Below are 12,305 nucleotides of genomic sequence, written 5' to 3'. Positions count from 1 at the left end.
TTCGGCATATACAAGTGCGGTTAAAGCAAATAACCGCACTTATAAATGGTATTTATAAATGCGGCTATATAGCCGCATTTATATTTCTTGATTTACAAGTGCGTGTTGATCAAATGCGGTTATAAAGCCGCATTTATAAATTCAAAACAACCGCATTTGTTTTATGTTTCTGCACTAGTGATACTAAATATTGTTTGTAATGCTCATTCGCATAAACATCAGGCTAAGTCTGTTTGACTTTTCCCAAGCCTTATAATAAGCTTTCTCCTCATTGCTACTATCATCAGTAATAGCAACAAGTTTCTCGATTCGAATGGCCAAATCAAGATCCAATACACCTAAGTGAAATTGGACTTTTTCACTCAGTCAGAAAATTTAGACCATTAAAGACTGGAACAGACGTAGCTTGCGAATGTAAGGCTACAAGAACAAATATTGCAATCACACATGCTTAACATTAATACTTCGAGTCGTAAACTAGACATACAATACAAATTCAGAAAACATTCTATGTATACTAATGTTCTCCTTTGGGAGTTTCATTAATACACAAAACATAATGATGTTAATAGTATTAACTTTATTTGGCAAGATATATGCATTAACTAGAAACACTTGTTATCTTTGGATATACAAGCAAAACTAATAACACATACTCACTACCAACAATCATATCCATTAATTATAAGGACAACTAATCAACCTTTGGGTGATCCAAAAATATCTTATAATAATGAATTTTCATTTACCCATATATAAATAATTTAGCATCCATTCTATAGGTAATTGAAATAAAATTTATCAGTAATCTGAAATTAAATAAAACTTAAAGATTTGATCACTTTGGTGATTACAAATCTATCATACAAATAACTCCAGAAATTATATCATTAATTGAAATAAAATTCATCCATAATTTAGAATTAAATAAAACATAAAGATTTGATCACTTTGGTGATTACAAATCTATCATACAAATAATTCCAAAAATTATATCATTAATTGAAATAAAATTCATCCATAATTTGAAATTAAATAAAACATAAAGATTTGATCACTTTGGTGATTACAAATCTATCATACAAATAATTCCAAAAAAAAAATATCATTAATTTAAATAAAATTCATCCATAATTTGAAATTAAATAAAACATAAAGATTTGATCACTTTGGTGATTACAAATCTATCATACAAATAATTTCAAAAAAATATATATCATTAATTTAAATAAAATTCATCCATAATTTGAAATTAAATAAAACATAAAGATTTGATCACTTTGGTGATCACAAATCTATCATACCAATAATTTCAAAATCATATCATTAATTAAAATAAAATTCATCCATAATTTGAAATTAAATAAAATATAAAGATTTGATCACTTTGGTGATTACAAATCTATCATACAATAATTCCAAAATCATAATTTAAAAAAAAAAAATACATAAAGCGGAAAAATAATTTTCCATTCCTCACTTTCAATCAATTAATTAAACTTTAATTTAATGCAAATTTAATTACATTATAACATAATAAAATTTCATTAAAACTTTAATTTTATGCAAATTAAATTACATTAAAAATTAATACATAAAGTGGAAAAAAGAATTTTCGATTCCTTACTTTAATTAATATTTTAATTGAAATCATTAATAAAATAAATGAGGTAAGGAAATTAATTCGTAAGTTTCAGTAATTGAATTAAGAATAAAATATCATAAGATGAATGAATGACATAAGGTGCAGGAATGAATTCATTGTTATTGAATTCAACATTATATTATAATTTAATCTAAAGTGCAGAAATAAACAATTCATGCTTTTCATTAATTTATATTATAATATATATTATATTATAATTCCATAATCAAAAATTGAATCCACATCATCATCTTCCTTACGCCTTTCTTTCTGAAAGGCTTCTGCCACCATCACAGCACTACCACCGTACAAACAAGGTTTACGGAAGCGGCGAAGGCTTGCGGTCCCACTAATAGGTTCATAGGGTTTTTAACATCGTTAATGGCGTTGGGTGTAGGAAGATTAGGGTTATGTTAATGGAAACCTTAATCCATAAACCCTAATTTTAAAATTAGGGTTCTTCAATTGGGATTATTTTAAAATTAGGGTTCTTTGATTTGGATGGTTTAGGACAATTAGAGATCTATTATAGAGGAATGGAAACCTTAATCTATAAATCCTAATTTTAAAATTATAGTTCTTAAATTGAGAATATTTTAAAATTAGGATTCTTTTGATTTTGGAAAAACATTAATGGAGAATCACAACATGAGCAATGAGGCTCTGATACCACATGTAATTAAAACATGAATAAACGTACAATTATACAATTATGAACTCATACAATAATGTTCACATATAGATCTTATCATATCATATCATGATTCTCACACAATCATACAATCAAGAAGGAATAGGCACTTACCTTGATCCATGAGTGATCCTAATTGAGCAGTTACTTTATCTCCTTTGTCCCAATCTATCTCTTAACAATTTCGTTCTTGTCACACACCCTCGTGATGGTTATCAGTGAGACAACTATTATTTGCAGAGACAGAATCCTATATCCTTTAGTTCCCAATCTCCATCAGATGTGTGTTTTCATTAGGTATATCATCAGATATATATTTCTCACGTTAACCAATGAGCCCTTTATTCTATTATTATTATTATTATTATTATTAAATCATATTTGGGCCCAAAGCCCAAACTCTAAGTCATGTGAGTCACTTTATAGAAATTAATTTACATAGTTTCTTACAAAATGTGCTTAAGCGAAATATCTTATGAGTTATTCTATTGAAAGTTTAATTTGACACTCTCGTCAAGCGAAACTATTTTTACTCAAGTGGAAATGTCTTTTGATTTCTCTATTTAAGTGATATTTACTTGACCATTTTCATTGTATTTGTTGTATATGCATGTGTGTTTATGCATGAGTGTTTGATTATCTATATACATTTATGATGTGTGATTTTAAAGACACAAATATGGGATGACATGTGAATCATGGTTGTTCGTGGGTATTAAGCAAAGATTTATATTATAGCAAAGATTCTTTAATTTCATTGATGATCCAAGTCACATAGAGTAAGACATCTAGTGGTGAGAATGTAGAGAGGAATTTATCGTATCATTATATTACATGTTGGAGTATGAGCAAGTAAATCATAACACATGTTGAGTTTTGAATAAAAATATACTTTAAACACACCCTGATCCATGTAATCGATGTTGCATATATGAGGTGTTAAAATGAATCAAGTGTTAAATATCTGATGAAGAATGTTTAGATGTTTGTAGATTTTTATTGATACCCTAATAATGTTGATCCATGTTTGACTCATATGTATATGTACGTGTGTCCGACACAAAGAACTAAAGGATCGTGTGTGATTATGTGATTCAATTTAATAAATTTAGAATTATGAGTTTCTTATATATCATAATTATTTTACATAATTCTAATTATGCATACATGCACCCTCAGGAATGAATACTTAAAAAAGTATTTTAATATTTTTCGAATAACATTTCTCAAAAACTGCCCATGATTCAAAGGATAATTTGTATCCATCGTATATATATTTTAGGTGAAGAAAAAAAAAGGTATGGAATGTAAGAAGAAAATTCCTTAAAAACCGTTGTAGTTTAAGATTTGATAAATCAACTTATTATATCAACTTGAAAGGAAAACTCTGGTTTAAATAAAATTAAACACGGATAATATGTAATAATATAATTTGGGGTTATCTTTTCTACTGTATACATTTTATATTTTTATTTTACTCTTAATTATATTTTAAAATTAAAAGAAAACTATCTTAATTTAAAAACAATTATATACACATATTTCAACATTACAATACACTACAAACCACTTATTATTTTTTATACAATTATTATTAGTTATTTTATTTCTTAAAAATATTGAGGTACTGAGTATCTCCTTTCCACTAATTGATATAATTATATAATATTTTCATTTTCCTTTTTAAATTTTTACTTTTGGACATTTATAAAATTATTTTATCATCTAAAAGTGATATAATATTTGAATGATGTTACATAAATAAAACTCTTAATACTATTATTTTAATTATTTTTCCTATTATTTAATTACAAATTTATTTTTTATTAAATTTATTTTATTCAAACAATCACATCAGAATTGTTTATAAACTCCCTCATTGATCAGTTTATATTTTTTTATGTAACTGTCCTTAATTATTTAAAATTTATCTCAAGGTAATTAAGTTCCATTAGTTATTCCTGAAAAGGTAAGTTTTACCAAAAGTTCTTGAGAGAGAGAAATGTCAATGCCTTTTACCAAATGGTATATACATAATCACTTATGTACTTAGTGATCAAGAACACATTGGATTTTTTTCTTGGCACATCCAAATTGTCCAATTAGAGTCTACACTTTTATTCTCTATTACTTTTTTTCTTAGCTTACACAAAAAAAACTGAACTTGCGACCTCATTTATTCTATCTTTAGTCTAGACTCTTTCTTTCTCACTTGAGCTTAGGTCATAAAAAATGCTTTCCAGCAACTAAAAGAACAACACATTATTGTTCCTTGTTATAGCCATCACTGACAAGTGAACCTGAATCAGTTCCTTCTGGTGTTTTACTGTCTTCAATGACATGTCAACTCATTCTAGCCTATCTAGGTGGAAGCTGAGAAGGAAGCATCTGAGGAACCATTTGAAGGGGTCCATGCATAAATGAGTAAGCCTAAAATGAGAATGATGGCCCCTGCCATAAAACCTGTTGGAAGAGAGGAGGCAACACCAAGGTATGGCAATGGCATGGTGAACACATAGATTGATATTGGAACTGCCACAACAAGGCCACATTGTATCAATTGGGTATGTTCATAACTTCACATTAGCATGTATTTGTAAATTGAAAATTTTAGCTGTCATGGAAAAATGGTGGAAATCACAAACACATTTATGATTTCAGTCAGTCTCCCGTATATAGCCATGTTCTTTTAATTCTTTCTTGAAAATTGAAAGTTTTGACTGTGAGTTGCATAGTCAAGACAATGGATGTGTAATGATTTTACCAATACAAGCTTCAATGTAGCCATGCTTGGGGAAACAGCTGCATACCTGAAAATGTGGAAGCAAGAGAAGATACAACAGCTGAAGAGATTTTGAGGAGATGAAGCAGTGCAACATTGAAACCTATGTTTACAATAATAAACACCAGAGGCAGCAAAGGAGCACCATCACATCCTGGAACCAGAAAACCCTTTCTTTCATCACAATCATCACAAAAATAACAAGAATTTTAAAGTCAGCTCATCAAACAGATAATTTGAAATTCTGCTAGAGATGTTCATTCATGCATGGTAATCTTTCCAGCAAACCAGTATGTGTCACGTGCTTAAAATTGGGAGTGAAATATTTAGGGATGAGTTTTCATGAAATTTTTCATCACTCATCCTGAAATTTTCACCCTCATTTTTAAGTGGACATAAAACTGAGCATTAGAAGATATATATGATCATATGAAAAGCAAAAACAGCTTACCACTTGATAATGTACCAACATTTAGGAAGCAGGCTGCACCATCTTTAAGGTAGTTTGGTAGTTGACTGAAGGGGATGCCCCATAATTTTGACAAGAAGGGGAGAAGAAGGCATATGAATAGTGCCTACATTAAGCATGTATTCTTGCATTTAGGCATCTATTTGCATTTATATTGAAAATCCAAAAGATGAATATTTCATGAAAGATTGCAGAATACTTACTTGGAAAGCAGATCCGTACGAATTGACAACAAACAAGTCCATAGAACCTCCCTGCTTCAGATAATATTCAATACTGATCAGTGTATTCCATCTTAGTCAAAAGAATTTCAGGTTTAAATGGAAGTAGTTTAGCATCATGCATCTGAAAAGTGTCGCACAATAGAGTAATGCATCTTTTAGGTTGAGTATTGAAATGAGTCCATCATGTGTAACCCAAGTTAAAGCTTTGCTACAATTTTGTAATATTGTTTCTGCATTAAAGTGAGGCAGATGTGCTTGTTGAGAGTGCAGCTGAAGTGGAGTTGCATGATTCCGATCATACAATGGTCCAATAAAATAATACTGTTTGTTTCTTTATCTTTACCATGAAAAAACAATTCATTATTTCTCACCATGAAATTAATTAGAACACACTATTAGACCCTTGAAAAGCCATAATTAGCAGAAACAGGGATTAAATCAATTCACTACTGTACATACCTTCAGTTTTTGGGTTGAATCCAAAAAGATTGTCTCCTGCAAAAATATGAAAAGGACAATGTAACTACAGAGAAATAGTTTGAAAGTTGGGAAAATGCAGCAATTATAAACCATGATAACCTTCAGCACGGTACCAGCTGCTTGTAGAAAAAATGAAATTATCATCAAAAGACTCCAAAACATTCCACCTTCCTTCAATGAATTCTCAGCACCAGCTCCACTAAAATAGTAAACAAGGGTTCAACTAAGAAGCCATTAAAAATAAGCAAAAATGTCATATAGCTTTTTTACCAGAAAACTCTTAGAATTCACAGGTTAAAGAGAAACCTAATAGGTTAATATCATTAAGACAACTAATAATAATTGTGTTAAAGTTGCTAAAAGACTTTCAGAGTTAGTTTATTGACTAATGACCATGCATTGTTTTTGTTGATACGCATGGTCTAAGATCCTTGATAAAATCACAAGTACTCACTGACCTTGCTACAGTAACAACTACACCAATGGATACAAGAAAACATCCAAGTAGTTGGTTGACTTTATATCTTCTTCCGAGAAAAATAATTGACAGGAGTATTTGCCACACGAGAAAAGTCTGCAAGAGAATAGACAATATTATCTCAGATATAGCACCAATCTGGGATTACTTATGAGGAGATTTTAAGTTCATTTTGATTCATATCTAAAGTTTGAAGATAATTTTGAAATTCATATTTTGCATTTAGATACAATGAAAAGGGTTATTTTAGAAGATTTGAGTTAAAGATTGGCTTTGCTCAAAAACAATCATGCAGATGCAATAGTAATTGAGTGCTGCTGATTCTTTTTACCTGAGACAAAATTGGAATTGATGCTCCAGATAGAATTGCTGATACAAGAAAGAGCACAGCAAATAATGAAAGCAAATTGGTATTAGTGTTGTGACAAAACAAAGTTGATAACTCTAGTGAAAAAAGAGAGTTGAAAATGTGATTCAGAAACAGAGAAAGAGTGCAAAGTTACCTCCTGCAGCCATTCCAGTGACAGCAGCAAGAGCCTCCAATAGACCAACAACAACAAATGGAGCCTTTGGCGCATCTAACATTTCATCAGTAACAATGCCCGCATGGTGTCGAATACACAAAATTCCAAAGTACACTATTACATATCTGACATAAACAATGTAACTTTTTAGTCATGTTTCCAAATCAATTCCATCTTAAACAAAATTATATTACTTTTACTTTTTACTTACTGGAATTTTTAATTGAATAATATTATGAAAAATAAACTTCATAAAGTTAATTCCACTTATTTAAAAACTAATAATGTTTGAATTTTACTTTGAATACTCTCAGAGTTGTTTTTCCCTTTGAACTAGTTGGGAACCATTCCAAGAAAAAAAAATGAGATTTGAAATGTTTGATTTATTTTATAAGTGTCTATTTATCGTTAATCGTCATTACTGGATAAATTTTTTCTATTAATTATAAACAAAAATATTTCTATCTTATTAGTAATATATTTCAATTAATTTGTTTTGTTTTGTTTTATTTTATTTTAGAGGTAAAGTACCCGAAAGTGGCAAGTTGAGCAAGGAAGAAAGGGTACTGCTTCAAAGGAACCAAAGCCAGCTTATACAAAACCCTGTTTCCCACACCCAGAACCACCGTCATCGCTGCCGCCGCCGCCACTTCCGCCGCCTTCTTACCACTCCCCTCCACCGCTTCACTTCCTCCATCTGCCGCCACCTTCCGATCCTCCACCGCGTAGGAGCAAGGCCCCGCCTTCTCCTCCCTCCCCCCGGCGGCAAATGTCAACCACGCGCCGCCTCCCACGGCGGCTCCCGCCGCCACCAACCGCATTGGCCTCCTGACGCAGTAACTGTAACGCACCCCGCTTATCCCGGCGGGGCGCCGTAACTGAGCCTGACCGACCGATGCGGCGGCGCCGGCGGCGGATAACCGCCGGCATAATGAAGCCATGATTATAACGAATGTTTGTGTTGCAAAACAATTGAGAATTGAATGTAATAAAGCGATCAAAACAGGAAATTTAGTTTGGGTCTGAGAAATTGAGGAATCAATAGAACAACCTCGTTTTTAACTGATACTAACGAATTTTTGAAGTTGTGTATGCCACATCACGACCTTGCTTTGATTTAACCATTATTGCTACGTCACATCAATGTTGGTCTTCCTGTAATAGCCACCACAAATGCTATTCTACTTTTCCATCTTTATTATAATTTTAGTTTTTTAATTGATCTTTCAACAAATATTAAATAAATTGCATTCACATTATCATAACTAATGTCAATATAATGTTGAGGATGCACTTAAATTTCAGATGAAATATTTAAATCAATTTTTAGTTTCATAAAATATTATAATAATTGTTGTCAAATCCAATTAGAATCAAAATTTATATGACTAGTTCAACTTAATTTAATTTTCCAACTAAAATCTTAACTCGTATTAATTAAATAGATTATTGAATTTTCATAATTATTTTTTAGAACAGAATAAAATAATAATTGTTTTATAAAAGATGGTTCTTGGGCATTGAGTGTCGTGATGAAGTTGAAGACTTTATTGTGGAGGAGAAAGTGGGAAGATATTTGTAATCATAGCACGATTATCTTATTACTGTGGAGATTTGGTGAATAAGTGTTAGTGAGAATTCTATATAAATTAATGCCATATTCTTTTGAAATCATTTTATTTTACTTTTTATACCTTTTTTTTATTCAGAATGGATTCCAATTTGAAACTGGCTTCTTCTTCTTCTTGAGTTATTCTTCTTGAGTTCTTCTTCTTGAGTGGGAGAATGAATGAATGAACTCTTTCAAAAAGAAATATGATCCTTTGAATTATTCCAAAGGAATGGTTATCATGAACTGCCATTTTGAAATGACTTACCATCCTTTTTTTTCTTTTCATTAATATATATATATATATATATATATATATATATATATATATTTATTTATTTATTTTAAGATAAGTGTTTTTCTTCTTAAAATCATAAATTATTCATATATTTATTTAAAAAATAAAAGAAAAAATAATTTTTTTATTGTTATGAACAAACACATACCAATTTATATTATATAAAAAATCATTTTTATCAATTATTGTAGTACAAACAAACACATCCTTTGATCTGTCTAATTCGTTTATTTTAGAAATAAATAGCTTTTTACTTATTTTTTAAAAAATAAAATTTGTACTTATTTTATAAATAAGCTGTTTTATAACTATTTAAATAAGTAAACTCTGCTTTCTTGTTTCAAGAATTGTTTCTTTTAAAAATATTTATTTTAAGTTGAAACAAACTTGTCAATAACTTTTTAATTAAAATAGACAAAGAAACTGCTTATTTTTAAAATATACAGATTATACTAACACGCACAACATCTACTTATTTTATTGGATAAGTTTTTTAAATAAACACGTATAAATTCACCTTTTTTCATTAAACAAATAATTTTATATAATTTGCAAACTTCATAAACACTTTGTTCCTAGTTTTTTTTTTATCTTCGGCTTCGAATTGAAATAACATTTATAAAAGATATTATTTGATTTTTCTTAATAAATACGTTATAAAACGTTTATTTATACAATTATGATGATAGTCTTGTTACGTAACTCAACTCAAAATTAACATGTAATGATATATTACTTAATTTTTTTATATGATTTAACTTTATTAATATTTGTTTACTTTAATACATTCAAACATATCAATTAGTATCATTCCAAAACCATCTAACTCTCAATCGGTAAAAAAAAATTTGAAAATATCTTAATGAAAACTAATAATATAAATACAGAGGAAAAATGTTTTTTTTACCTGAGTGGAGAGATGGGCCCAGGCACGGTCGGTTGACGTAGTATAATTGCTGACGTGTCGATCTTCTTCTTCTTCTTCGGTCGGTCGTTCCTGTCTCCTTCGGTCGAGCGGGGAGGGTACCTGCAAAGGCACTCCGACGTTCAAGTAAGTATGAGATTCTAAGTGTGATTCAGTAAGTGAATGGAAATGTACCTTTCTCTGGCTTGAGCACGGTATTTATAGGATTGCCTAATGGGCTTTCTATCCCTTGGGCTCAGGGTGGTTATGGATAGGTCTTGCCAGTCGTGCTCCGGAATACCCGGGAACATATCTTCTTTAAACGCGTATTCCCTATTCTTCGGAGGTGTGTCTTAACCACCTTAGCTTGTCACATAAATGCCCTTATATTTATTATGCATTCCGTCGGTCGGCCACATGTGTTCGGCCGGTGCCTACCAGTACACTTGCCCCCAGGCTCGAGGCGAATAAAGGCCGAAGAGTCGTAATGATTGTTGGAGTTTCCGAGGTGTCATAAATTAATGATAACGGCATGATGGGACGTTTTCTTTTTGTCGAAGGCGGAGGAGATGGATCCAACGGTGTAGGTTGAGTGACGATTCAACTACCGGCTGATAGAGGCCGTAGGATGAGTGGGCATCTAACGGATGAGGGTGAGGGGGAAATGCTATAAATAGTGCTTGCATTTGCAGAGGGACCACGTTTTCTTGAGTTCGGCATCCGAATCGCTCCGATCGCCGAGTCCATATTGCGAGTTGTGTTGTTGTACGATCTGTAATTGCCGACCGAGCTTTGATTCGTGAACAAAATGTTAGTTATGTCGTCCCAACTTTCTTCAAATAGAATAGTTAGTAGAGAGTCGAGCGAGAGTGGGCAGTCATCGTCCGGTAGTAGCGAGAGTACTAGTGGGTCGTTGGGTCCAACTTATGATTGGGTTGAGATTGCCGTTAGAAATACCGCTACGACGCTTAGGAAACCTGATGACCTAGATAAGGTGATAGCAAAGGCTCCCCTTGTGCGTTCGGGTCTACCGTCAGACATTGTAGTTGCCGAGATATGTGGGTATACCGACCGTGTGTGTCAAGGGAGGGAAAATGCCCTGGTAGATTTTTTCTTTGTTTATAATACTTTGTTTGTCGATTTAAGAGTGACCTTGCCGTTCGATGAGTTTACGACTGATGTGCTAAGGTTTCTCAACCTAGCGCCGACTCAGCTTCATCCGAACTCATGGGCGTGCTTACAGGCCTACCGAATGGTGTGTCAACTTTTTGACCTGACGCCTAGAGCGAAGGTTTTCTTATTCTATTATAACACGTATCCGACCAACCCAGTAAGTTGGGTTTCGTTGGTGAGTCGTCCGGGGTGTGTTCGTTTTGCGACCTTCACCACGTCATACAAGAATTTCAAGGAAAGGTATTTTAAAGTGTTTGTAGAGCCGGACGGTCGAGAACATTTTTATCTGGCCGAGGGCGGCACCAAATTTCCCTTTCATTGGACGCAGAATCCAACAACTCTTACTACTAATTCCCGAACGGCCGTGTCGGTGTTGGGCAAGGCTGAAATGGCGGTGTTCGGCCAGTTCCCTCACAAGTTGCCCACGAGGGAGATAATTTCCTTATATATGTCGTCCGACCCTTGGGCGGATTTTGTTGGTATGTTACTTTGCAATTTGGGTTGGTCGAATTGTTTCATTAATAGTGTATAATTCCTGTATGTTTTGCAGAGATAATGACTCGGACGGATGCATCCCTTAGCGTGAATATGAACGACTTACGTCGACAAAGGAATCGGCAGGTGGGTTCGGTCGAAGCGAGTGGGGCATTAGCAGTTCAGCCGGCCACCACTGTACCTGCTGGGGGTGCTTCGGCTGCGGGGGCTGCCAAGAAGAGGAGCTCGAGAGAGTGACGACCGTCACCGTTCCTCGGTTGAAAAAAGATGTGACCGAGGCCACTCAAGCCACGAAGGCGGCGACCGAGATGGCAGAGAAGTTGAAGGCCCAAGTGGAGGAGAAGCGGGCGGCCATGAAAGCGCAAGAGGGACTGACGAAGAACCTCAAGGCGCAACTAAAGGAAGGAGCCGACCGGGAGGAGGCTCTGAAGGCGGAAGTGGCTAAGTGCCATGACTTCATGCTTCGCATTAGCGAAGAGTATTTCCGATTAGGCATCCAACAAGCGGCCTGTTTGCATGGGGCACCACTGGAG

At 33.0% G+C, this 12,305-nt stretch overlaps 1 protein-coding gene across 1 annotated transcript; it reads right to left on the bottom strand.

Annotated features, from left to right (window-relative positions):
* Positions 1-4,430: 4,430 nt before the first annotated feature.
* CLT3 (CRT (chloroquine-resistance transporter)-like transporter 3) lies at positions 4,431-8,466 on the bottom strand. Its single transcript, XM_068631258.2, has 10 exons — positions 7,825-8,466; positions 7,273-7,418; positions 7,101-7,138; positions 6,750-6,865; positions 6,391-6,490; positions 6,271-6,306; positions 5,791-5,841; positions 5,570-5,693; positions 5,147-5,272; positions 4,431-4,868 (listed from the first exon to the last, which is right to left on the bottom strand). The coding sequence occupies exons 1-10, from the start codon at positions 8,232-8,234 to the stop codon at positions 4,699-4,701; spliced, it is 1,317 nt and encodes a 438-aa protein (XP_068487359.1). The 5' UTR covers positions 8,235-8,466; the 3' UTR covers positions 4,431-4,698.
* Between the last annotated feature and the right edge of the window lie 3,839 nt (positions 8,467-12,305).

Source organism: Phaseolus vulgaris, chromosome 8 (genome assembly GCF_051622355.1).
Source record: "Phaseolus vulgaris cultivar YP4 chromosome 8, ASM5162235v1, whole genome shotgun sequence".
NCBI lineage: Eukaryota > Viridiplantae > Streptophyta > Magnoliopsida > Fabales > Fabaceae > Phaseolus > Phaseolus vulgaris.
This window is presented reverse-complemented; position numbering and strand designations above follow the sequence as displayed.